Below are 26,276 nucleotides of genomic sequence, written 5' to 3'. Positions count from 1 at the left end.
CATTTGCAGTTAGATAATGGATCGACTAAATTAGATCAATGATACGTAAACAAAAAACATAAATTGAGTGGAAAATAAGCACATAAATTAAACGATTGAGCTTTTTAACCACCTTTGCTGTTAAATATACCAGGATATACGAGGGTACATATATATATAAAAGGGTTGACAAAACGCTGAGTAATGCTGAAAAAGCAGTTTCCCTCGGATCTATTATGCAGATTCCCCGTGATGTTTGGCTCTGAATAACAACCACTCTGATTGGTTGAAAACCCCCGGAAGTGTCTGGTTCAGCCCATGGTGCATGCTGGGCTTCAGCCAATCGAGCTGATACTCTCGGTCCAACTAAGATCATATAATAAGTAGAATCGAAATTGCGTGCATTAGTAGAAGTAGTAGAAGTATTTTTTTATATATTGACGCGAGTGAATCAAGTCAATTTTGAACATTTAAACAAGGGATCGCCGCACAATATCGCTTTGTTTATCTACAGGTAAGGCAGCCTCGCGACTGTTACCTTTAGCATTTTAGACACAGAACTTGTCTACGTTTATTCTTACAGCCCCGGATGTTACACACATGTTGACCTAAGTTTTATAGCATCAGGCTAAGACATGACATTTCACAGTGTGAACTAGTGATAGCCAAATGAAGCTCCATGAACCATTTGAGGCTTTAGCCAATTGTATCAACGCATGAGTCGATGCCTCGCAAGGTGTTTTATTTGCTCCACTACGTCATCTTGTGGTCAAAAAATTTAATGGATGTAAGATGGTAGTATCACAAACCAAATAATAACCAATTATATTGAGAAAATAACACCAAAACACATTAACCCGATGATGCATACACCATCCATAACAACAGATGATGTCACATGGTACAATAGCAAGGCCTGAACAGCTGTCAGCCACTCCATGGCCACAGACCTCTAGTAGCCATTTTTATATTAGTATTTAACTAATGCAATATTCCATTGACCACAACGTTGTGATAAGGGACATTAAACTGTATTTCAATTGGGTTGGAGATGGTTTAACGTTAAAAAAGTTTCTCAAACAAATTCATTTTGAGCTTTCCCAGACCCAGGCATTGCCACGGATTATGAGGCAAATTGTTTGCTTCAACAATGCTTGGCCTCCTCAGACGGTGCTTCATACAATAATAATGGTGCTTTATACTAAAGCGTAAAAACCTGAGTAATAAACCTGAAAGACAAACCAGTGTTATGTGAAATACAAACCTGAATAATAAACCTGAAATACTAAACTGAATACTTTACCACTATCTGACACTGACTGCCTTGCAAAACTTCTAACCTGCGCATTGTGCGCTTTTATTTGAAAATGAAACTATACTGAACCAGTCACGTGACCAGTGAAAGGAGTGAAGCCCAATAATATAATACATCACTGGTGAAGCCCGTGGATGTATTATATTATCGGTGAAGCCTCGCTTTTACTGGTCACGTGTAGAGTAAGACGCCCCCTTTGGGCACGAGCCTCGAAGCCTCAGCTTCAAATGACCCAGCAGCTATAACAACACTCAATTTGTGATCTAGAGAGTCCAGAGTACTGTTCAGGTGAGGTATTTCATTACACTGCGATCTTGCCTATAACAATTTCACGTGTTAGTAATGGAAAATTGATAATAACGAGTTAATATTGATGTGTGACGCAGAGACAAACGCTTGCATTGTTAGTTTGAATAGAATAATTCAAACAAGCAGAAACAACCTGCGCTGATGGAGGCAGACATTCTAAACATCTGGGGCTTAGCCCAGTGTGTATTTCTTGTACATTTAGTAACCCTCCAGAAAAAAAGACAATTTTGCTTTCTGAAATGTAAATTTTTCAAGAAATTGTACATCTTGAAGTAACTTTCTGACACTATACTTATATTCTTACTTAAAAATTAGTTTGAAGTAAGAGTCTCTTACTTTATGATTGATAAATGATTTGTACAGTTGTGCTTCTTGCACTGTTCATTCTGATATGATTTAGTTTGTATATTTTAAAAAAAGCTCTGCTACACTGACATCCACAGTGAATTCATTGACGTTGTCTTTTCTATGCTAGAGAAACTTACTTACTTTGTTTTTCAGCACATGTTCTCAATTCCAGCCTCAGCTCTGCACAAATGACACATTTTCACTTGAAACTGCTGCTGTTGAATAGAACGCTCTGACTGTAACAAACACTACAGACTGTGCAATCTTTGACTTTAAAAAGTTTAAATATGATAAGATGATTAAGCAAAGGTCAGTGTGTCAAAGACTCTTTTGGGGAAAATCCAGTACCAGCTGTGAACATGGGAACATTAATTTTAATAATTGCTTTTACAATTGGCTGTTTATGTGCCATAGGTCAAGCAACATGGCCCAGGGAATACGTGACATGATAAAGGATACAGCAAAGGTGGCAGACCTAGCAAAGGATGCTAAGGATGCTGCACTTTTGAACGGTGTACTAATGAGAACAAAAGAAGCCTCCAACTCAGCAGAGGTACTCAAACTTCAACAGACAAAATGCACCCTCATTCCTCTCAATATCTACTTTAACTGAAATCCATTTTACCGGCTTTGTAGTTGGTGACCTATGCCCCCTTCACCCTCTTCCCCACGCCTGTGCCTAAAGCCGTGTTCCAGCAGGCCCTGGATGTACAGACCCACTACAACAGTTTAGTCGACAGGATCAGCCAAAACACAGATTTCCTCAAGGAGGCACTGGCCAGGTACAGATGTTGTATGCTTCACCTACACCCTATCCCCGCCCACAGCTCTGTACTTACTTGTGATTATTAAATACATCTTATGATCAGGTAATAGGTTTCAAGAATGTCAGTTTTCAACTCTAAAAACATGTAAATGACAATCTGATGTTTGCTAGAGTGAAATGCAACAATGACGAGATCTGATCTGTAGTTTTGAACAGTCAATGGCCTCGTTTTTTATTATTAAGCTTTTAAAATCAATACTGCAACATATTGAGAAGTATGGATCTACTTTAACATCTTCTTTAAGAGAAACACTTTTTATATTTGACTGGATTTGAATGAAAGGGGTTTTCAGATCCATCCTTACAGTAGCCCAATATATGTTCTATACATATTCTACTACAGTATGTGCACACATTCTTCTGGTAGTGTTGCATTTGGATAATATCCGTTTCTCCATATAGCACTATAGAGGTGGATGAGTTCACATCAAGATTGTTCAAAATCCACAAACAGACACTGAAGGAAGGCATTTCTCAGGTATGTTATTGCATATGTTACCACTGTTTGTTCCATCTGTTAAATTATTGTTTTAATTTTTCTGTCCTTCTTAGTCTGTAGTGCTGGGTCTGAACCGTTCAGACTACATGCTGGATGGGTCATCCTCGCTCAAACAAATTGAAATCAACACTATTTCTGCCAGTTTTGGAGGCCTGGCTGCAGGCTTGGTCGGTGTACACAAGTAAGTAAATAACTAAATAAGGCCGTGGCTGCAGAGCCGCGGTGCGTTCAAATAGCCCAGCAGTTTCAGGAGCCGCGGCACGGCCATATAGCCTCATGGCTATCCCTAACCTTAACCCTAACCTTAACCCTAACCTTAACCCTAACCTTAACCCTAACCCTAACCTTAACCCTAACCTTAACCCTAACCTTAACCCTAACCCTGACCGGGTTGGTCAAATAGCCCAACAGTTTCAGGAGCCGCGGCACAAAATAGCCTAGCAGTTTCGGCCGCGCGCCGCGGCTCTGTAGACACTCCCACTAAATAAATAACACAAATCCGCTGTCCAATGTAATGTTCGCCAGATCATGTCTTTAGTATTGTTAGGGGAAATATCTGCAAACAATGACCAAAAAAAGGATGAAGCAGACAGAGTCTGTGTCTCTCAAAAGGTGGATCTTTATTTACTCGTGCACAGTAAATAATCTGTCCCTACCCCAGAACAAATGAAAATACACATGCTTTTAAAGGCAGTGACATACGTACGCCACGTACGCACAAACCCTATCAAATCAGCTCCAAAAGAGATACGCCGAAACATCACGGATGTGATGAATTCGAGCCATTTTATTCAGAGGTCAATCTGAGATGTTTTTACACATAATCAAGTCCTGACGCACTAAATGGCTTGATACAGAGGGGCCGGACCACATTTATCACTAACTCATATTCTTATATCATCTGTAAACAGGAAAACAACAGATAGGTTAGACATGACATGTCATGACCTATTTTTCCACAACAGTATCAATTTCAATGAGGAAAGGACCTTCTCATTTCATATCTTGCATGTGTTAGGTCATTCTTTGTGTGGAAATGTGACGTGCATTGTTGTCTAGATGTCTAACTGTCCCAAACTGAATTACTTGTATTATCCTGATACTTTTGACTTGTAATGTATTGTAAGCTGAAGAAGATGGATGTATGAAGTCAGTTGTAGTAGCAGCCATAGGCGGGAATCACTGATAGGACGGGGGGGGCACGACATCTCCTCTAAAGTTCTGTCTGACCAGAGAGCGGAAGAGTTAGTGTGAACAGGGAAATGGACCCTCAAAACTCTGAACCAAACTCTTCGTGGATGCGTCAGGGATTAAAAGACCAACAAGCTCACAGACCTGTAGCAACAGCCTATATGAGAATGAAATTATTATTGGCTAAGCATTTATAAATCTTTACTAAAGTTTAATTTTAATCCTAGGTGATAGGGTTAGATGATCAAAAAAAGAGCATTCAAATAGCATTTTTATTTTAAAAAATGTATAATAAAGAAAAATATATAATGTTTAAAATAATACTAAGGCCTATTTATAATAGGTTATTATTATTATTTTTATTTTTTGATAATACTAGGCTTGCCACTATTAATAATGATAATTCATTCATCACTGCCCCAGACATTTCCCTATCAAACTCAGAGTTTCACCACTGGTAGCAGCGCAGTGATTATAGTCATTCTAAAACCTGACGGAGAAAGAATGCTGATGTATTATTTGTTCATCAGACATATCCTGAAAGTGGCTGGGCGTTTGGAGGACAGTATGGCGATTTTGGACAACAATCCAGCAGCTGGTCTGGCCAGAGCCATCTCCAAGGCCAAGGAGCTGTACGGAGCAGAGAGGTTCATGTTCATAATGTTGTTGTCAAAGAGCACTATAAACCATGTTTGTATAGTAAGTTTAACAAATCCTTTTTACACAGAGCGGTGGTCCTGATCCTGGTGTCCGATGATGAGCAAAACATTTACGACCAAAGATGTGTCGAGCTGGAACTGATGAAGCTGTAAGTGGTTAACCTCCTATCTACTAAAATATAGTACCAATATTTGGATCTGTAATATCTATGTTTCACCACATTCCTCTCTAGAAATGTCTTCACAATCCGAAGAACATTTGAAGATGTGTGTGCACGAGGCTCACTGGATAAGGAGAAGAGGCTTATTATGTAAGCATGTGACTATACCGGTTAAACATGTCAATATAATGAGTCCTTTCATTACTTGTAACAAGGGGTGCAAGTATATTGAATTTATACTTAAAGTAGTGCTATTTTGTGTGCATATTTCTCTTTCAGAGATGGCTTGGAGGTTGCTTTGGTGTATTTTAGAAACGGCTATGCCCCCCAACAGTACAAATCCCAACAGGTCTGACTGAGTTAGTACTTACATTACTATACAGCATCAGCATATAAATAAAAGCTATGACCTTCTGTTTAAAGCCCAGTGAGCTAAAGTGCTATGGTCATTTGATATTAAATGAATGTGAACTGCATGTTCTGCTCTTCTGTAGAGGTTTGAACCTAATCCCACGAGCTTTCGAGAGCAAAACAAACTTTCTTATGCATGACTGCCCAGTGTTCCTGCTGCTTGGTTAAAGATTTCAAAAACAAAATGCTTTCACCAGTTGATTCAAAAGCTCCACTTTTGACTAGTCATCTCAGAACGGAAAAAAAACATCTTCAATGTTTTTAAAGCAACATTTTATTGTGTGTCTTCAGTTATTTTCAAAGGATTCTTGTCTTCTAGGACTGGGACACTCGGCTGATGTTGGAGCGCTCTCGTGCCATAAAATGTCCAGATATTGCCACTCATCTGACTGGAACCAAGAAGGTCCAGCAGGTGTTGGCCCGGCCTGGAGTTCTTGAGCGCTTCTTTCCTAATGAGCCCCGAGTGGTGGAGCAGATCAGAGCCACGTTTGCAGGCCTCTACACTCTTGACATGGTGAGCCCACGTCAGTTTGTCCGGACTCCTGGTACCACAGAAATTATGCTTCTTAACTCTCTGTTATCTCTAGGGCCCAGAAGGAGATACAATTGTTGCAATGGCCTTAAAAGATCCAGAGAAATATGTGTTGAAGCCTCAGAGAGAAGGAGGAGGTATTGTCAATCAAGCTAACTTTTCTTAGATTATTAATTAATGTTTAAACACACTTGATTCACGTCGTTGTGATGTCACTGCTTCCAACTCTGAAACGTATTCTAGTTTAGTTTATTTTGATGATAGGCATATTTGGTTCATGTGCATTCACAAGAATTAATAAATACAGTATAAATTACAATATTATCTTTCACCACGAATCATTCCCACTATGTGCTAGGATGCTCAAGAGGAGTTTCAACATAATAATACTAACACGACAGGAAGAAACAAACTTCAATGTTCCAACCTGTCTTAACACAGCAAAACTATTCTTAACCTCCAAATAAGAATACAAGTCATGTCCATGTCCAGTTTTTACATCTGATCAACAAGTTTCAACTAGTAATTGTTTAAATTTAAGCCTGAGTTATACTTTAACATTTTGCAGGCAATAACATTTATGGATCAGAGATCTGCAAGGTGCTTCAGGAGGCAAAGGGATCAGAGAGGATGGCGTACATTCTGATGGATAAAATAAACTCTACCCCTTCACACAACTACCTCCTGAGACAGGACAGTCCACTCACTGTCAGCAACTGTTTGAGCGAGCTTGGGATCTTCGGAGCTTATGTCAGGTATGTCAACTACAAGACTTGCAAATTTACTTGTTTATGTGACGGGTTCTCCTTTTTTCTTCTAAGTATGGCTTGTGTTGTTTGTGAAGAACATTTTTTGAAAAAAAAAAAAAAAAAAAAAGCCAAACAGAATGTCTTGAAACTGAAAGTTGTGGGTACATTTTTCAATGACTCTGACAAAATGCTGACAGGCGAGGATATTCAAATTTGGACAGTTTACATGGATTTTTTTCTGCATTCAAATTTTCTTCGAGCAATAGAGGAATACCGAAAATATTAGAGTGGGGATATGATTCCAGACAGACTCCGGGTCATTTAAGAAGTTACGAAGCCAGTTGATTTTGAATGAGTAATTTAAAGATGTGAAATCTTGAACATTTAAGGCCAATTCAATTTGTGTTAATGTATTTTTTGTTGTAGTGAGTTTTATTTTTACACACAAAGTTATACAGTGCTTGGTCAATCAATTTACATTTATTGGGCTCCTCATGATGGGCCACTGCAAATTAACTCCCTGCCCAATATGGAAATCCTGTGTATGTTGCCTTCTAGGATATAGTCTGACATGAGCTGTGCTGCAAGCAGAGAAAAATCTGGGGCGACCGGGCAGCCTTGTCGAACACCATGGCAACAGAGGATTGAGGAAGTAGTGCTGAGTTCTAAAACAGAAAATTCTTAAACTTAACACTTAACTGATACACTTTTCTGACCATTTAAATGATTATGCAACAAAATAAAGGTGTTGTATTGTTTGTCAAATCATAACTATTGAACTATATTGATTTTGGCTCTTGTTTACAGTATGGTTGCTAGGTAACAGTTGTGGAATTTCCTCTATGTCATATTTGCTGCTCATGTCCAACCATGAAGTACAATTATAAACTTAAAAAATTGTGAAATCTGTCATGCCGGTCTTTGTTAAAGGTTCATCTATAATAACCAGGACCATTTATTTTCACTAATTATGCTGTATTGTCCGTTTCTCCAGACAGGGAACAGAGATGGTGATGAATGAGCAAGTAGGACATCTGCTGAGGACTAAAAGTTCAGCCCATGCAGACGGAGGTGTGGCAGCTGGAGTTGCCGTACTAGACAACCCTTTCCTCTACTGAAACATAGGAACTGGTACTTGTGTTTGGGCAACATAAGTCTTTCATGCCACTGTGCCATATCCTGCTTCATGGTAGTGTTTGCACTCCATCAATACTCTTGTATTTCAAATTCTAAAGTATAGTCATAGAAGTTTGAACTGACACGCTGTACATTCCAACAGACGTGCATCCACTGACTGTGTCCTTCTGTACTTGAATTAAAGCTTTAAATATATAATTTTAAAAAAATGTATCACATGTATAATTTTTTAGTAATTTTGATATTCTGTATTGGCATTTGACAATAAAATATTTTGTCTTCCAGGCCTATCCTTAATGAAGTTTTCTATTCTTAGACTTTCAATAGACTCACTCACACTCACTCGCTCACATAGAGTACAGTTGATCATAAATGTAATATTGGGTTTTCTAGACAGTCAATGTGGGTAGACGGTGTTTTGTTTGGTTTTTATATACTAGGAGAAACGCCAATAAAACACAATTTGGTATTGAGGACTAACCAGAGAAGGGGCCCATTTCCATACCCATTCTACAGTCTATGATATTTCAGCTTATCACATTTAATTTTAGATGAGTTCAAACTGGGGTGGAGCGATGACGATTACGACATGGTAAAATTATTCATAGGAGATGCGTTTCAAAGCATTTAATACAATACAGTGTCGGATAGATATTATGATATTGAAACCAAAATCACGGGGATGATTTGGGATGACATGTTAGAGGTTTTGGCCCTCGTGACTTGCCGTAGTTTCGGTGGGATCGTGTTTTGAAAGCAGCGCTTCTTCGTGTCGTGTTTCCTTTAACGCTGTGGGTGGAGATGTCAACAAACATGCCGTGAATAAAGCTTAAGTGAAGGCTGTCCCCAGTTGTTCCAGGATGGACAGACGTGGTAAGTGTATTAGGACTGTAAAAACGCCCGTAAAGTCAACAGAAACAGGCTAGAACATTATACCTAGACTGTTGGCAGACTGTTGGCTAACTGTTAGCTACGAGCATGGATCTATTAGAGGCTACATGATTTTCTAGATATCTTGTGTTATTTAGTTCTGTGTGACTACTTATTAAATGCATGTCATCTATAAATCATGTTTAAATAGCTCATTTCTGTTTACAATCGCAATGTAGTTGCACAAAGCAACGTGGCATTATGTCAACGGTTTAGATTAGATTAAGTCTGATAAACTTTAGTCATTCACATATTCTGTATACTAATACGGTAGTACTGTAAACTACAATCACACCTGTTTTTGTTGTTCCGTAGACTGATTATTGTCGCATGGTCTGAAATTGGGCAGAAGTTTGGTTTTGAACACAAATATTCAAATTTCTCAACTCTGCTCCAAACTGCATGCATTTCACTAGGATTTGCTGTAGTCTATTATTATAATGGAGAGGTCTACAGCAAATCCTTGTACAATAGTATTCCATAATAGAAATAATAGGTTCCCCTTTAAGTTAAGATAAGATATTCCTTTATTGTCCACACATGGGGAAATGTAATTGTTGCAACGCAGGTAGATACAGAGGATAAGGACAGATAACTGCATTGTATCAATGAAATTTCCCCATGTGTGGACAATAAAGGATTATCTTATCTTATCTTATCTTAACTTATAGGAAGTAAAAAAAAAAACTCTTAATAGAAGAACTCTTAAAAACAAAAACTCCTATAGACAGAACGTTCTTTGTGTGTTTTTAGCTGACTTGTCATGTCTGCTCTGTTCTGCAGACTTAATTCCCTTTTTTCTTTTTTTTAAGTTGAATCCGAAACCATACTACGTTTACAACCTTCAGTGAGAAGACTTCTTGGGAATGACTTTGCCCCGCATGCGCTTGTCTCTTAGGTTGGAGAGAGCTGCTACCTGAGACGAGTTTAAATCAAACCCAAGAGAATGTGGGGAACACTGCTGCTTTATGTTTTAGGTCTATTTATAAAGATTCTCACCGCACAGTTCCCTTTCTGGTTTCTGGGTCTACTTGGGGCCACTATGATTTAAAGTCTAATGAGTCATCATCATCATCAGCAGTTTTCACATGATTGTCTCTTCTGTCATGTGCATGTGGCTACACTAAGCAGACAGAACTACTGCAGAAAAACAAGTTTATGATTTGATTTTGGTTTACCATTGAATTTAAAACCTTTATGACAGGTTCTCATGTTTTTCTAATTATGGCGTTTGGTGAGATGGCCCACGTGGTAAATAATTATTATAGTTTTTATTCAATCAAGCTGTAATTTGTACTTCTTCTTTGGTGTTTTATGGTGGTGGTTAAAATTACTGGAAGTAGAGCTGAGTTCTACAACAGAATACCTCAGTGATGTCATCAAAAAGTACCGTTCCATAAAACGCAGAGACAATTTGCGCACAACTTACACCTTTTGCTGACAATTTAAACAGTAATTTAACTAATAAAACCTGTTGTCAGGTGTAATTATTTGTCAAATCATCAACTATTTGTAGGATTTAAATTGATTTTGTTCTTTGTTTTTAATCTGGTTGCAAAGAAACAGTTTTGAACATACCTCTACCTTTGTCATATTTGCTGGCCATGTCCAACCAGGAAGTGACATTATAAACGTTACCAAAATTGATAAATTGGCAATATAAATATAATCATATTCCCTTTATTTTACTGTAAAGTGTACCGGTAGTCTAATGTGTCATATGGACTTTGAATAATTTGCCAAAAAAATTTACAACTGCCTTCTCAGTATAAACATGTTGTATTAAGATTTTGTTCAGTTGTCACAATCAGCAGGGATATTTCAACAGAGGATAACCTTAAGGTTGCAACAATCTGCAGATTATTCTTGGGATCAATTTGTTTGGATTGGCTTGTGAATAAAGGATTTTTACTGACTCATGAAGCTTAGACCTAAGTTGTTTTAAGAACATTATTGAGGTTTAAAATGAACAAAACGTAGATGTTATAGTTCAAGATACAGTAACTACCTGGGGGGAAACACAATGTCTTCGTTAATTGCGGTTGCCATTATAGCATTCGTAATTGAACCATTTTGTTGTCCCAGTTTAGTTTGACTGTCATTGTAGCCCGTGGACATGAAACGCCTTCGGTCAGGGGGGGTTGGCTCGTGAGAAAAGCCGGTTGAACAGGTAGTGCTCAGCGGCAGGACTCTGGATCTGCGCTGCGCGACATAAGTGCGCTCCAGCCGCCGCGGACAGCCGGGATAAGTGGTCACTCCTGCGCGTCACTTGAATTGAACGTTTTTGTGTTTGAAATTAAAAGCTCTTTCAGAGATTATGTAAGTACGTCTTCTTATTTTGCGGGAACGTGCGTCATCTTTTGTAGCGTAGATTTTTTTATTTCCTGGTTATGCTTTAGTTTTTCGATTCTATAGCACGTTTATTGCTCCTTTAAAAGGGCCTCGTAAATGTTTAAAGGGCTTGATAACATCCATGTCTTATCAGTGTTTTTCCTGACTTTTCCTGAAATTGTGTTTGTTGCATCCGTTTGCCAGCGTTTTGTTTTGTTTTCTTGTATTTGTGCCACACTTTGGATAACATCAAAAATTTACTGCCCAGACCAGTGGTTCCCAGCCTTTTTCACCCAGTGACCCCTGTTTTACATACAATAATATTGTATGTAGAACAGGGTTATGTTTTATGTATTGTATATATGTATTATGTTAATATATAATACATTCACAGCACACAACATCCTTCTCTTACCCGAGATGCTGCCTTTTATAATTTTTAATATTTGTTAAAATATTTTTGATAAAGATGTAACTGAACATTTTGATTATAAAATATTTTAAAGAAGCAATTGGCATGCCATCGCTTCATTAAAATCCACACAATCTAGTTTGAACCTCTTCTAAAAGCCCTTGAGGGCCCCCTGAGAATAAAAATATATTATTTGTATTCAAGCAATTAAAATGTAACTTTAGTTTCACAAAAAAATGCATTAGGATGGCCCAATATGATTTTCAATACAATTTTACTTTTTTACTACTTGTTTCAGTATTATTTTCCTGAACATAAACAACAACTTTTAACTAGATGCGAGTGTTGTTGTTGTTGTTATTATTGTTGTGTTACTTTTAATGGCAGTTGGCAGCCAACTGGAAAAGTGCATTCACCACCACATACTGGAGATGTGTTTGTGTGTACGTGCGAGTGTTGTTGTTGTTGTTGTTGTTGTTGTTGTTGTTGTTGTTTTATGGCGGTTGACATCCAATTGTTGCATTACCGCCAGACTTTATTCCTCAGACTTTTCGTAGTCCTCAGACTGTCGTAGTCCGTAAAAGTACTCCTTCCATTGCTTTGGTGTTACAAAGCCCATGAGGTCATGATATGTCTTTGTGACTAGAATAGTTGTTGTTGTTTCAGAGACCAACCGAACTTCTATAGGATACAATGTTGTTGTTGTTGTTGTTGTTGTTGTTTTATGGCGGTTGGCATCCGAGTGTTGCATTACCGCCAGACTTTATTCCTCAGACGTTTCGTAGTCCTCAGACTCTGTCGTAGTCCGTAAAAGTACTCCTCCCATTGCTTTGGCGTACAAAGCCCATGAGGTCATGATGTGTTTTTGTGACTAGAATAGTTGTTGTGTCAGAGACCAACCGGCTTTATTCCAGGGAGACTCTTCTTCACCTTCCTCGCCCTCTTTGACGTTCGGTTAGAAGTCCTTCTTCCATCACTTTGGCGTTTCTAGGCCCACAAAGTCCAAGCGCGTTAGAACATCCTCTTGCTCCTCATCCTCGGCTCAGTCTCCAACACCCCCCACCTCTATAAACGTTTACCCAGCCCTGTGCTACATAAGTAAGCAACCACAGCCTGACAAACCCTGTGACTGGATCGCCAGAACGTTCCGCAGATTGAACTCCCGCCCATTATTCCGAAACCACAAGGCCAACCCGGCCCTTTCCCTATCATAAGCCTCACAGCAAATCAGCACATGCTCGACAGTCTCTGGCACCTGACAGTGACCACACAGACCGGTCGGATGTTTGCCTATCCTACTCAGTGACCAATTGAGTCCAGTATGGCCAATCCTCATGCGGGCGAAGGCCCTTTCCTCCCACGCGTTCCTGCCCATAGACCCGCAAGGACCCACACTACCCTGTATGTGATAGAGATGCCGTCCAGTAACACAGTGGCTCCAAAATTCCTGCCAAAGGCCGACCACATGACTCTTGATAACGGGCTTGATTTCAGACTTGCCCAACTCAACCGCCACATCAATTGATGGCCGCCGAAGGGAACGTTTAGCCAGTGCATCAGCCATTTCGTTACCATCCACCCCCACATGCGCAGGGACCCAAATGAAGGAAACCCTCACATCCTTCCTGGACAGGGAGAGCATCAGACAGAAGATGCCATTCAACACATCCTGTCTGCAATCCGATTTCCCAGATTTAATGCTTTGCAATGCAGAAAGGCTGTCAGAGGCCACCACAATGCCGCAACACTGCAAAGCAGATTCCGCCCATTCCAACGCCAACCGTATCGCTATGAGTTCCGACGTGAAAACAGAAAGGCGATCTGTCAACCTCTTCTTGACCGCTAGCCCCAGGTCAGGCACAAAATAAGCGGCGCCAGTACGCCCACTCTCAGGATCCCTAGACCCGTCGGTATAAATAAACACATCACCTGAGTGCTTATCGATGATCGCTTGAACGGCAAACTGCGGTGCCCTCCCAGCGACTCCTCTAAGCTTGCCATGCAAGCTAACATCAACAGGAGCCGGGATAAACTTCCACGGAGCTATAGCAGACAAAGCCACCGACGGGCTCACACGCAGATCACCAACCCCCGCAAGCCGCGCCTTCGCATTTCCTACCTGGCTGAAAACCATACCGCCAGCCTCACTCTGCCCCCCATCAACCCTGAGAAAGTCCCTCACCGGGTGAGAGCTCGTATGACCTTGCACATTCACCCAGTAAGCCAACAGAAGTTCTAGCCTCCGGAGCCGTAACGGCAATTCCCCCAACTCAACCTGCAGCGCCGAGACAGGGGAGGTCCTAAAAGCCCTACAGCAGATGCGCAAGGCCTGGGCTTGCTCCACATCAAGCTGATACAATGACAAAGGCATCTCATGACCTCTTGGGCTTTGTCAAAGCACTGGAGGTCAAAGCACTGGAAGAACAACTTTTAGGACTACGACAAAGTCTGGGGAATAAAGTCCGGCGGTAATGCGACACTCGGCTGTCGACCGCCATAAAACAACAACAACAACAACAACAACCGGCTTTATTCCAGGGAGACTCTTCTTCATCTTCCTCTCCTTCTTTGACGTTCGGTGCTTCCATCGTACAGCTTTATTCTTTAGGCTTCATTCTATAGGCTTTAATATTTCCACTGATGTCGCTGTTTGGTAGCCGTGCGTCTACGAGACTGGGCGAGGACAGGAGACCACCCCCACCCCCATCTCGTCACTCCCCAAAAGCAGACCCCCATCACTCCGACTCCCATTTAGCGCCTTTAGCCTGTTTTCTATATCTGCCCAATCAAGCTCCTTTGTTCCAAGGAATCTCCCTGCAGCTTTAGCAATGATCCTGATCCTTTCAGTTCTGCTTTGAGTCTGAGCAGCACAGTTTACAACATCCACCATAAAGAGTACAAAATCCTCTCTATCCACAACCAGGGTATTCTCATTAATTCTGGAACCTGCACACTTGGGACCTCCACTCTTGAAACCTTCACACTTCTTGGGAGCCACGCTGGCCTTTCTCATTGCGAGTGACTTCTTCTTTGGCGTTTTATGGCGGCTGGATGCGTGGCCATATCCTGTACAGTTGGCATGACGATGATGTCACTATTAAATCAAGCACCAACACTACGTGAAAGCCCCAACATTCCGCCACTCTAAGAGAGGAAAAATCTGGTGGAGAATGAAGTCTTAAGAATAAAGTCTGACGGTAATGTAACACTTGGATATCAGCCGCCATAAACGCCAAAGAAGAAGAAAAATCTCTTTGACGACAAAAATTATGAGACCGAGAAATACCAAAAGCAATGCCAAATATCAGAGAAACAATATCTACAAAATGAACACTGAATGACAAAAACATTTCATACGCTACAGTACTAGAACTACTAGAACTCTAAAAAAAAATATCTACAAAATTACAAACCTGGAGAGATAACATGAAAACTTACAATTACTAGAATTCTAAAAGTACAAAAATGTGACCCTAACCCGGCACTAGATAGTTAAAAATGCAACTGTAATGACAGCTCCTGCAAAAAACGACAAGACTGAAGAATACCAAAAGGCAACGCCACGAATCAAACAAAAGAAATCTGCAAAACGAACTTTAAATGATTAAAATCGGACAAGAAATGCGACCTGGGGAAAAAAGTAATGCATTACACCAGGGGTGTGCAATTATTTTCCTCCGAGGGCCATATTCGAATCCAGGCAAGTATTTTTACTTACTGTTTTACTTTTTCACTTTTTTACTTTTTCACACTGATCATTGATCAGTGTGAAAAAAATAATAATTAAATATCAAATAAAATATAACTTTTCTGTCAAATATAGGCTATTTTAATCTATTATTTAATTCCTTTCACGTCATTTATTAAGGATACAAGTGCAGCCAGACAAGACAAAAAAGAAAAAGAAAAAAAAAGACCTTTTTTTTTGTATTTATTTTTTAAATATTACTTGGCATGTTTGGCGGGCCGGCTTATAAAGACAACGGGCCCACGGGCCTCAGTTTGCCCATCCCTGCATTACACAGTCTGAATAATTACAGACAAAACACACCAGAACTCCACTCTAATCAAAAATAAAATAATACTATTCATACTAAGTAAACACTAAAGGGATTTGGCTCTGTTTTGCAGGCAGCCGAGGGGAGGGCCCGAGTGAACCGCCCACTCCCTGCGCTCACTGCCCTTTGCTCTGTCCAGATTCACACATGGTAACGCTCTCTGTTCGTCATTGTTCTATTGTGTATACTTGAAAGTCACGTACTCTAAAGCCAGTTCTGAGACAGTAACGTTGATCTGTGTTTGTTGCAGGATGTGAAGGGCTACAAGTGGGTGCGATGGCGTGTGTGGCTGTGCCGAGTCTTGTTCTTATTGACTGGGGGGCTTCTCCTCTTGTTGTTTTACTGGCGCCCGCGGCTGGGGGTCGTCACCCGCTGCTCTCCCTGTCCCTTGGCACTGGCTGATGTCCTCCTCATACGAGTAAGGCCATGCTTACCCAGACACAATGAAATCCTTTAAACCATTGCTAAGTAGCACCTAAAGTCAATGGAAAAATGGCGCAAAATAAATCTTAAATTGATTCCTTATCTTATCTTGCTTGACTTGAATATTTAATGCTTCAATATACAGTACACTGGTATGGCTCAGTTTTTCTTTTTATCATTTGAATATTGAGTAATTTGTTATCGTAACAAAATACAAAAGAGCTGATTAAAAATAACAACATAAAAGGTTGTGTTGTAAACTTTATTTCTGCATTTTTGTTTTAATTTTACAAACATTTCACATTTGCCTGTCACATTTCTGTTGGATTTGTATAATATCATCTGAATATCGTTGGGATGGTCCAAAAATATATCTATATCAATATCGCCAACACATGTTTCCTCAGGACAGTGGTGACAGGCAGCATGTAGTGGATGTGTTCACTGAAGAAATGGAGGAGGGCAGGTAGGTAGTAATAACACTGCATTCATTTCTAAAGTTCATGGACAAACACATGTCAAATGCGGTGTCTCTCTCAGGTGGGAGATGTTTGGTGAGTTTGATGACAATGAGTTTATAGACACTGATCAATTGTATCAGAAGGACCAGGTACAAAAAACGCTGAGTAATTTAAAAAAAAGTACCGGTAATACTTTGAAAAATTGTTTAATACGTTTTTTGTTGTCTTCTAGAAAATTATGCTACGCTACTACCTTTTTGATGGACTACGATACGTGTGGCTGGACAGAAAGGGATCATTTGTCCGTGTTAGGTATTGACTTACCTTTACCTCATCTTTGACTCACCTTTACCTCCTCTTTGGCTCACCTTTATCTCCTCTTTGGCTCACCTTTATCTCCTCTTTGGCTCACCTTTATTTCCTCTTTGACTCACCTTTATCCCCTCTTTGACTCACCTTTATCCCCTCTTTGACTCACCTTTATCCCCTCTTTGACTCACCTTTATCCCCTCTTTGACTCACCTTTATCCCCTCTTTGACTCACCTTTATCTCTTCATTGACTCACCTTTATTATCTCTTTGGCTCACCTTAATCTCCTCTTTGACTCACCTTAATCTCTTCTTTGACTCACCTTAATCTCTTCTTTGACTCACCTTAATCTCTTCTTTGACTCACCTTAATCTCTTCTTTGACTCACCTTAATCTCTTCTTTGACTCACCTTGATCTCCTCTTTGACTCACCTTAATCTCCTCTTTGACTCACCTTAATCTCTTCTTTGACTCACCTTAATCTCTTCTTTGACTCACCTTAATCTCTTCTTTGACTCACTTAATCTCTTCTTTGACTCACCTTAATCTCTTCTTTGACTCACCTTTATTTCCTCTTTGACTCACCTTTATTTCCTCTTTGACTCACCTTTATCTCCTCTTTTGACTGTTACATCCCTTTTGGACATTTGGTATTTGTTTTTTGTCTTAGAATATATAAATAAAATAATTTAATACCATAAAGTAATTTTTAATCCAGTATTTACATCCTCTTCAGTATCCTCAATGAGGATTGGACCTTCAATGATCTGCATGGCTTCCAAAAAGGCCTGAGTCCTCAGGAGCAGATCTTCAGGTAAGAGTGAGTGTGTTTAAATGCTTAGTGGGAGGAGCCTAACTAAATGTACATTTTATTCTTATTTATTCATATACGTGGCATGTAGTTTGCCCAATGGGACATTTGTATTGGAGTGTCAAATATGTAGCAAGTTACATAAAATCCCAAAACACTTTTCTGTTCCGCTTTATAATAAATAGACTTTCACAAAGCATGACCAAAGAAGGATGATTCAGGCTTATTATTTGGGTTAAGAATTAGGTTTTAGAGTATTAGTTAAGCAATTACTAAGCCTTGATGACCTTTTTCTTCACTTTGAATTACGTCTTTGTTCATGCTTTACTAAGGCAGGAATAAGTGTGGTTATGTTAACATTTTCAGTCTCTCCCAACCTTTCTCTCAGGAGGCGAGTATATGGGAGCAACCTTATAGATGTGCCTATTAAGTCTTACATCCAACTTCTGTTTGAAGAGGTATTATAATTCAATCATGTACAGTAATGTTTTCGTAACGAGACGGTCTTACTTCTGCCCCTTCCTCTCTCAGGTTCTGAATCCTTTCTACATTTTCCAGTTAGGGAGCATTATCTTGTGGATGTCGGATAATTATTATTATTATGCTTCATGTATAATCGTGATATCCTTCATCTCAATTGGCGTTTCACTGTATGAAATCCGTAAGGTATGCTCATAGTTATTAATACATAATTATTTTAGCCTTTTATTCATGAGTATTTTTACTAGCTTCTCTTCCACTTTTCAGCAAAGCGTTACTCTGCACAAGATGGCTCGTCTGGTCGTGGACGTTAAGATCCGCAAAAGCTCAGGAGGTGAGACCATTCTAGAACATAAGATACAACACAATACAGCAGTCATGCAAGATATGTACCGTATTTTCCGAAGTATAAGTCGCACCAGCCAAAAAATGCATAATAGATTTAAAAAAAAAAAAACATATATATAAGTCGCACTGGAGTATAAGTCGTGTTTTTGGGGGAAATTTATTTGATAAAATCCAAGACCAAGAACGGACATTTAATCTTGAAATGCAATTTAAAATAATACCAGATTAGAGAACATGGTGAATAGGTGTACGTATGCTAACGTAATACCTTCAGCTACATGACGCACAGACAACGAACTATCATAAGTGTCTGGTATGTTAACGTAACATATTAACAGTTATTCAGATAACATTCTACGACGGAGTATAAGGGCCACCCCCCCCCCCACTACGAGAATAAAGTAATTAATTAATGACTTCTGAATCTCATAATTTAAAGACAATAAAGGCAGATACGCGGTTCACTTTCAGCACCATGTTACGGGCTCCCCCCTCAGTGTTGCATAATGGTACAGTCCAGTAACAGCTCTGTTTTGTATGAACTGTGTTTAAAGCTATGAAGCTAATCTGACAAGTCAATACACTGAGTCAAATGCATCAGTCTGATTACACAAACACGCCACCACCAGGACGCAAATGGCGCTTGGTTAAACGTGAATACAAAAGCCCACAGTAGATGTCGATCTTTATGATGCGGATCTTTTAGACATCACAAACAATAATTTCCCCCGTGCAGTGTCCCCATGTCAGGTCCCGGACCTGTAAAATGACGGACTCGTGTATTGGGTGCTCGCGTGTGTTGGAGCTGCGCTCATGCCATGATCTATGGATGATGTATGGATGACGTATGGATGATCCGTGTACTGTGCGTAAAACATATCGCTTTTTGGCTGTGCCAAACACTATCCGGGTGTCAGGAGGAGCTGAGTGGAAGCGCAGACACATGTTTTGGGTTCTGTGTGTTTTACTGAGTTTGTCCAAAGGATGACAAAAGGTTAGAATCTGGGCATTAAACTTAAGGGCACTCAATGAGCACGTGAGAATAGTGACTGTGCGCAAAGTGAACACGTAGAGAAATTGAGGAGCAGAACATGTCTGTGGCACAGAGCACGGCTGGTGTTTGAGCCCATGATGCACTACGGGTACATCATGGAGAAAGTAAAGCGTTTATCCAACAGTTTGAATGATGCGTAACAGGAAAGTCTTGTCTTGTAATAAACACACGTAAGACATCGTTTTAAAGGCCAGGAAACACTTTAACATCTATTTCAGGCTTTTATGTAGTTCTAAACGGTCAACTCATCCAAGCCCGTTCTTGTGCGTCCTGGCCGTGGTGCTGAAAGTGAACTGCTCACGTCACTTTGAATCGGCGCCTAAACCACGACTTTTTTCTCGTTAATTAATGACTTTTTTTCCTCATTAATTAATTACTTTTTTCTTATTATTGAATGACTTTTTTCTCATTATTTAATGAGTTTAATGTCGTTCATTTACGACTTTTTTTCTCATTAATTAATGACTTTATTCTCGTAGTGCAGCGCATTTTTTTTTTCTTGGTTGGCCCTTATACTCAGGTCGTAGCATTGCATAAAGAACATGCTAACAAGTTTACCAATGCATCAGTATTACCCCAAATCACTAAATCCATTGAATTCTTCTTCCTCGTCTAAACAATGCCGCAAACTCTGAAGGTAGAGGAAGTGCAGATTCTTCTTTTGTGTCACTTAGAGCCTAGAGCGCCCTCTTGTGGTTGCCAGTGTGAAAATAACGAATAATATCACAAATGAGTCGCTCTGAAGTATAAGTCAGCCAAAACTATGAAAAAAGACTTATAGTCCGGAAAATATGGTAATGGCAACACTAATGCGGTCAGACCTATTATATTAGCGGGGATTAAGACCACAAAGTACAGCGTTTGCACCCCCGCAATGATGGTGGCTGTGTATTGAAATGTTTTGTGACAGAATGTTCATTGGTTATGTAATGTCAGAGGAGCAGACCGTGAGCTCGGTGGACCTGGTTCCTGGAGACTGTGTGCTGATCCCCGCTGAGGGCCTGCTCCTGCCCTGTGACGCCGCCCTGCTGTCCGGAGAGTGTCTGGTCAACGAGAGCATGCTCACTGGTAACCAACCGTCTTATGGGAGTCGCGCTAATGTCTTTGCAAATGAAAATGACTGAAACAATTTGCTGCAAAACAACCCAACACTTCATTTAATGCTTTGATACTACAGCAGCCACTGTCCAGAATTGATCACAGGAATATGTTTATCCTTATCCATTGTTACATGCACTTTTATTCATGCCGTGGGGGAATGTATGGGATAGCACGTCTTATTAATGAACAACTTCTCCTCGCTAACAGCCACTGATTATATTCGTTTGTGTATGGCACTAGGTAAATGTCGTGAACGTCCAAAAATATTGTATTTCCTTTCAGGTGAGAGCGTTCCAGTGTTAAAAACTCCTCTGCCCGCCGGAGATCACCGATACAATTCTGAAACTGAGCGTCGAAACACAGTGTTCTGCGGCACTCAAGTCATCCAGGGAAAAGGAGGGCCGGAGGGCAGCCCCGTGGAAGCTGTCGTCACCAGCACCGGTATACTCTGCAGCTATATCAACGTGTTCAAACTACTGTCTATCAAACGTTAACCTTGCTCTCTAACTGTTGTTAAAGGATTTTTCACAGCCAAAGGGAGTCTGGTGAGCTCCATTTTGTATCCTCAAGATTCCGACTTCCGCTTCAACCGAGATGCTTCCAAGTTTCTCCTATTTCTGGGTTCAATAGGTAAGGTATAAAATAAAGTGTTGTAGTTTTAGAGATTTGTCTCGGTCTTGTTCTCATATATGTTCATGTTAATTTTATTTTAGCGTGCATCGGAACTATTTACAGTATTCTGCTATTATTCAGTTTCAAGGTAAGTGTCCAGTACAATTAAATGAACATTTCTGGCGGTTCACTGATGGTCTCTTTCATTCTGCCCAGGCCTCATTGAAGGAAATTATTGTCCGCTCCCTGGACATTGTGACCATTGTCGTGCCCCCTGCCCTGCCTGCTGCCATCACTACAGCCACTATTTATGCCCAAAGGCGACTTAAGAAGTTGGGCGTCTTCTGCATCAGCCCTCCTCGTATCAATATCAGCGGCAAGATTTCTGTCTTCTGCTTTGACAAGGTAAATGACAGTTTGCGAGTGTTGGACTGGGGAGTTGCTCAGATTGTCTTTTTCAGGCCGTTTGCCACTGCCTTGACTGTACAAGGGCTATTGCTCTTAACGTCATAAAACTGAAAACATGAAAATCACATTTTGAAGACATACAACTACATTAGGTGGCGGTAAATGCATATTTTCAGTTGGCCGCCAACCGCCAATAAGGAAGGAAGAAAAAATCACCGAAGAATATTTAAGTTAAATCAATCAATCTTTTTTTCTTTATTATTTTTTTACTGACATTTGTGCAACATTTAAATGTGTGTGGGATGGGAGTTCAAGGACTTAATACATTTTAAAATGAACGCTTGTCTAGTCGCAGTGTTACAAAAAAATGTTTTTGCAATTGGTTTAAAAATGAGAAACTATGGAATGTAGCTAAAACATTTTTGGCAAATAAATTAGTCATCCACCTTTTGTGGGTTGCAGTTAATTGGCTTTCACAAAATGCTTATTGAAATTGTGCGAATTTGTTATTATCAATCAAGAATTGCAGTAGTTCAGTAATAATTTTCTTAAAATCTGAATACCAGATTTTTGTTTTATATAATTCATGCCTAAAATATTTGGTGTTAAATAAAATTGATAAGTACAAATTCTGCCCCTCAGACTGGAACTCTGACAGAAGACGGCCTGGATGTGTGGGGTGTGATGGAGCGTCGTCATGCTGGTTTTTCTGAACTGGTCCCAGACCCCTCCCTCCTCCAACCGGGGCTGATGCTCTCAGCGCTGGCCTGTAGCCACACTCTCACTTTGCTGCACGGGATCCCTCTAGGAGACCCTCTGGAGCTCAAGATGGTAGAGTCTACTGGCTGGGTAATTTGTTTTAATGCCTGATATGTGTAGATATTTTTTGGACAATTTCCAAAAGCTGACTGATTATGCATGTTCAATGAGTCAAACAAACTAACAGCATGCCTTATTTGAGTATATTTCTTTAATTCAAGATGGGCCTGTAACTGTCTACATTGTATTTATGTTGCAGACTATGGATGAGCCACTTGGATCTAGACAGATTCTAGATTCCGAGTTTGGAGGTCACAGTGTGCTGGCGGTGATGAAACCTCCCACTCAACAGGACACAACTGTAGGAGCTCAAATCATTCCTCTCGAAATTGCATCTTTGAGCAACAGCGACAGTCCTGTATCTCGTTCCATGTATTTTTGTCCAGGCGGTGGCCATTGTTCGTCGCTTTCCTTTCAGCTCAGCCCTGCAGAGGATGAGTGTGGTGACGGTGACCTCGGGGGGACAGTCGGTGGTAGCTTTCCTCAAAGGATCCCCAGAGATGGTGGCCAGCCTTTGCAAAGAGGAAACTGGTTAGAAACTCTTTTCGTTCCCATGTCCAATGTTTAACGAGGGATAAACTTTGGCTCCCCATTTTTGCTTTAGTGCCGGCACAGTTTACCACCACGCTGTCGCATTTCTCCAAAGATGGGTTAAGGGTTCTTGCACTTGGCTATAAACCAATAGACGTAGGTATGGACTTGAATACCATTCAGAGGTGAGTCCCGGAGGTTTAACAAAAGAACTTTACATGGACAGTAATACATTGATGTTTTTACTCCAAAGAGGGGAAGTAGAGAAAGACATGCACTTCTTGGGTCTGCTGATGATGAAGAACCTAGTGAAAAAAGAGAGTCCCGAAGTGATCAACATGCTAAAGCTGGCCAGTCTGCGCACCATCATGATCACAGGTAATGGCATGTTATTCTCTTTTTTCATAAATGGAAACTATGGCAATATTGTTTCTCTGTTATACTTTCTTTACTTTTTGTTGTGAATTTATTAAGTTGTATAGAGCTGGTTTAATCTCTTTTTCATATCCTTTACACATCCTCACTGTACTGTGTGCTTGCAGGTGACAACATATTAACCGCGGTGAATGTTGCAAAGACCTGTGGAATGATTGGATCTGATGAGAGGGTGATCTTTGTCAAAGCGTCCCCCCACACTGCCCAGTCTCGCCCAAGCCTGAGGTTCAGCCTGGAGGACGAAGGCGCTTCTGCTCAGGACACTGTGGAAGTCATCACCCATGTAGGTTGACACATCAAGGCGAAGAATGGATACAAATGATCTAAAACTGTTGACATGCAGTAGTTATCGACAACATTCAAAACAGTTTCTTAGAACGTTACAAAAAAGTATCTTAGGAGAGATCAGCAGATTGACATGTTTGGATATTCTGTTGTCAGGGCCTGTATCAGAGTGGATGTAACAATCACTTGGCCATCAATGGCAAGTCGTTTGCTGCTCTTTGTGACTATTTTCCAGAGTACCTGCCAAAGGTAAGGGCACATAATCGCAAAAACATTCTGAAACATTGGATGGGCTTACAGTTGTTTTCAATGTGTTTTGCTTGTTTCAGGTTTTAATGAGGACCACTGTATTTGCTCGCATGACTCCAGATCAAAAAACCCAGCTGGTGACGGAACTGCGGAAACTCAAGTCAGTTGTGCTTACACTACAACTTGTGCTTTGTGGTCACAGTACATAACTTGTGCTATTTGACCCTTAGGTATAGAGTGGGCATGTGTGGAGATGGGGCCAATGACTGTGGGGCTCTGAGAGCTGCTGATGTGGGCATCTCTCTGTCTGAGGCAGAGGCGTCTGTGGCTTCACCATTCACCTCCAAGATCCAGAACATCAGTTGTGTCCCTCTGCTCATCAGGTCAGAGAGCCCCCGGGTGCAGTGTAGTGTGGATTGCACAGTATCATGTCTAACTACATGTGTTTGTGTGCAGGGAGGGGCGCTGCTCTCTGGTCACATCCTTCAGTCTCTTCAGATATGTGGCCGTGTACAGCCTCATTCAGTTCTGCTCAGTCCTCATTCTCTACACTGTAAGACTTATTTTGTCAAGTTTGTCAAGTCTTAAGTTGTGCCACACCATATCTACTAGTGCTGTGCGAGATTTGAGGATTAGATTAAATTTTGTTGAATTAACTGTACTTAGATTTTAGCTTGTTGAAATGTGTGTCTAAAAATGACATGTGTTTATTTTTGTATCCAGATGAAGACAAATCTGGCAGACCTGCAGTTCTTGTTCTTTGACTTGTTTCTCGTCACTTCTCTGGCTATTGTAATGGGGAAAGGAGGCCCAAGCAATGACCTCCATGCAACCAGACCGCCAGCTAGTCTGTGGTCTCTCCCAGTCCTGGGCAGCCTCCTGATCCACACCTCGCTCATCATCCTGGGACAAATGGGTGCAATTCTCTTCACTAGAGCACAGGATTGGTAAGTGCAATAATGGTATGACTTTCTTAACTTGCAATAAAGCTTAAATGTTGTGTATCATCCACAGGTATGTCCCACTCAATGGAACCAAACCTGGGGAAAATAACTGGCCCAACATAGAAGACACCAGTCTATTTGCAGTGTCTGGATTCCAGTACATCTTCATGGCTGTAGTTGTCACCAAGGCCCATCCTCACAAGAAACCTCTCTACTATAACGGTGATGCATTGTTTTGTTTTGTTCTTACATAAATTTCGGGTTTTTATGACAAAAATAATTAACAGTTTGCACACAGGCCATCCTGCTGAAATGTCTTTTTTTAGTCATATTCACAACATTTTATTGGTATTCCCCACTGCAAGTATTTGTGTTGTTTAACCTTGTATGCAGGGTGGTTCCTGGGGCTGCTGGTGCTTTGCTTTGGAGTCATGACCTGGCTGGTCATGTACCCTCTGCCTTTTCTGAGATGGCTATTATCTCTTTACAATGTGGAGGACATATGCTTCAAGGTTGTGCTTGTTGCTTTCTCTGCCCTCAACTTCTTCACCTGTTTATTAATGGAGGTAAGTAGAAATGTTATTTTAATATATGACTAATATGACAAACACATTGTGTAAAGTGAAGGAATTCAGATACAATAACACAAATCATCTGAGTTGACCTTTGAATTAAAAGTAAAATGCTTATAAATGAATTAATCATTATTTAGCGTTGTCCAACAAGCTTGGACGTATGTCTTATAGCTGTATGAAAGTTTGAACAAAGTCCTTGTGTTTCAGCTGCTGGTAGACAATGGACTTCTCAACAGTTTGCGTCTGCTGCGCGGGAGACGTCCATCCAAGAAACCATACAAACAGCTGGACTCTCAGCTCTTAAGGGATCCATCATGGCCGCCTCTAAATCAGAGTCTGTTCCCCAGCCACAGCACTATAATTGAACTAAGATAGCATTCACACTACCACACAATCACAGACTTGAGCTTGCATAATACTGAAAACATATGTATTTTAATGTTTGAATAAAGTTTTTTATTTAAAGATGTCTTGCTTTCTCCTGGTATCCAGTACTAAACTATCACGTGAAGATTATTGTAAACCACAAATCTGATGGAAAACAAATTTGTCAATAGCAGATAATAGAAATTGTTCTAAACCA

General features: G+C 40.3%; 2 protein-coding genes across 2 annotated transcripts; both read left to right on the top strand.

The window, feature by feature from the left end:
• Positions 1–316: 316 nt before the first annotated feature.
• gss (glutathione synthetase) lies at positions 317–8,242 on the top strand. Its single transcript, XM_072449497.1, has 13 exons — positions 317–493; positions 2,366–2,504; positions 2,588–2,733; positions 3,180–3,255; positions 3,330–3,457; positions 4,998–5,114; positions 5,195–5,275; positions 5,360–5,437; positions 5,567–5,636; positions 6,018–6,212; positions 6,286–6,367; positions 6,799–6,985; positions 7,974–8,242. The coding sequence occupies exons 2-13, from the start codon at positions 2,376–2,378 to the stop codon at positions 8,095–8,097; spliced, it is 1,413 nt and encodes a 470-aa protein (XP_072305598.1). The 5' UTR covers positions 317–493; positions 2,366–2,375; the 3' UTR covers positions 8,098–8,242.
• Positions 8,243–8,927: 685 nt separating this feature from the next.
• Positions 8,928–26,160, top strand: atp13a2 (ATPase cation transporting 13A2). Its single transcript, XM_072449496.1, has 29 exons — positions 8,928–8,989; positions 15,921–15,997; positions 16,098–16,265; positions 16,678–16,736; positions 16,811–16,880; positions 16,964–17,043; positions 17,778–17,855; positions 18,241–18,310; positions 18,384–18,518; positions 18,600–18,666; positions 20,671–20,802; positions 21,118–21,276; positions 21,355–21,465; positions 21,549–21,595; positions 21,664–21,852; positions 22,498–22,704; positions 22,874–22,975; positions 23,061–23,205; positions 23,279–23,390; positions 23,459–23,583; positions 23,748–23,923; positions 24,082–24,174; positions 24,255–24,334; positions 24,405–24,557; positions 24,631–24,727; positions 24,898–25,121; positions 25,189–25,340; positions 25,512–25,684; positions 25,901–26,160. Exons 1-29 carry the CDS (start codon positions 8,977–8,979, stop codon positions 26,066–26,068), a joined length of 3,462 nt encoding a protein of 1,153 aa, XP_072305597.1. The 5' UTR covers positions 8,928–8,976; the 3' UTR covers positions 26,069–26,160.
• The last annotated feature ends 116 nt before the right edge of the window (positions 26,161–26,276 follow it).

The sequence above is a fragment of the Eucyclogobius newberryi genome, unplaced genomic scaffold (assembly GCF_026437365.1).
Source record: "Eucyclogobius newberryi isolate DKJ021-1_F unplaced genomic scaffold, fEucNew1.0.hap1 SCAF_17, whole genome shotgun sequence".
Classification (NCBI taxonomy): domain Eukaryota; kingdom Metazoa; phylum Chordata; class Actinopteri; order Gobiiformes; family Gobiidae; genus Eucyclogobius; species Eucyclogobius newberryi.
Note: the sequence above shows the minus strand (reverse complement) of the source record. Positions and strands in the feature narration are given on the sequence as shown.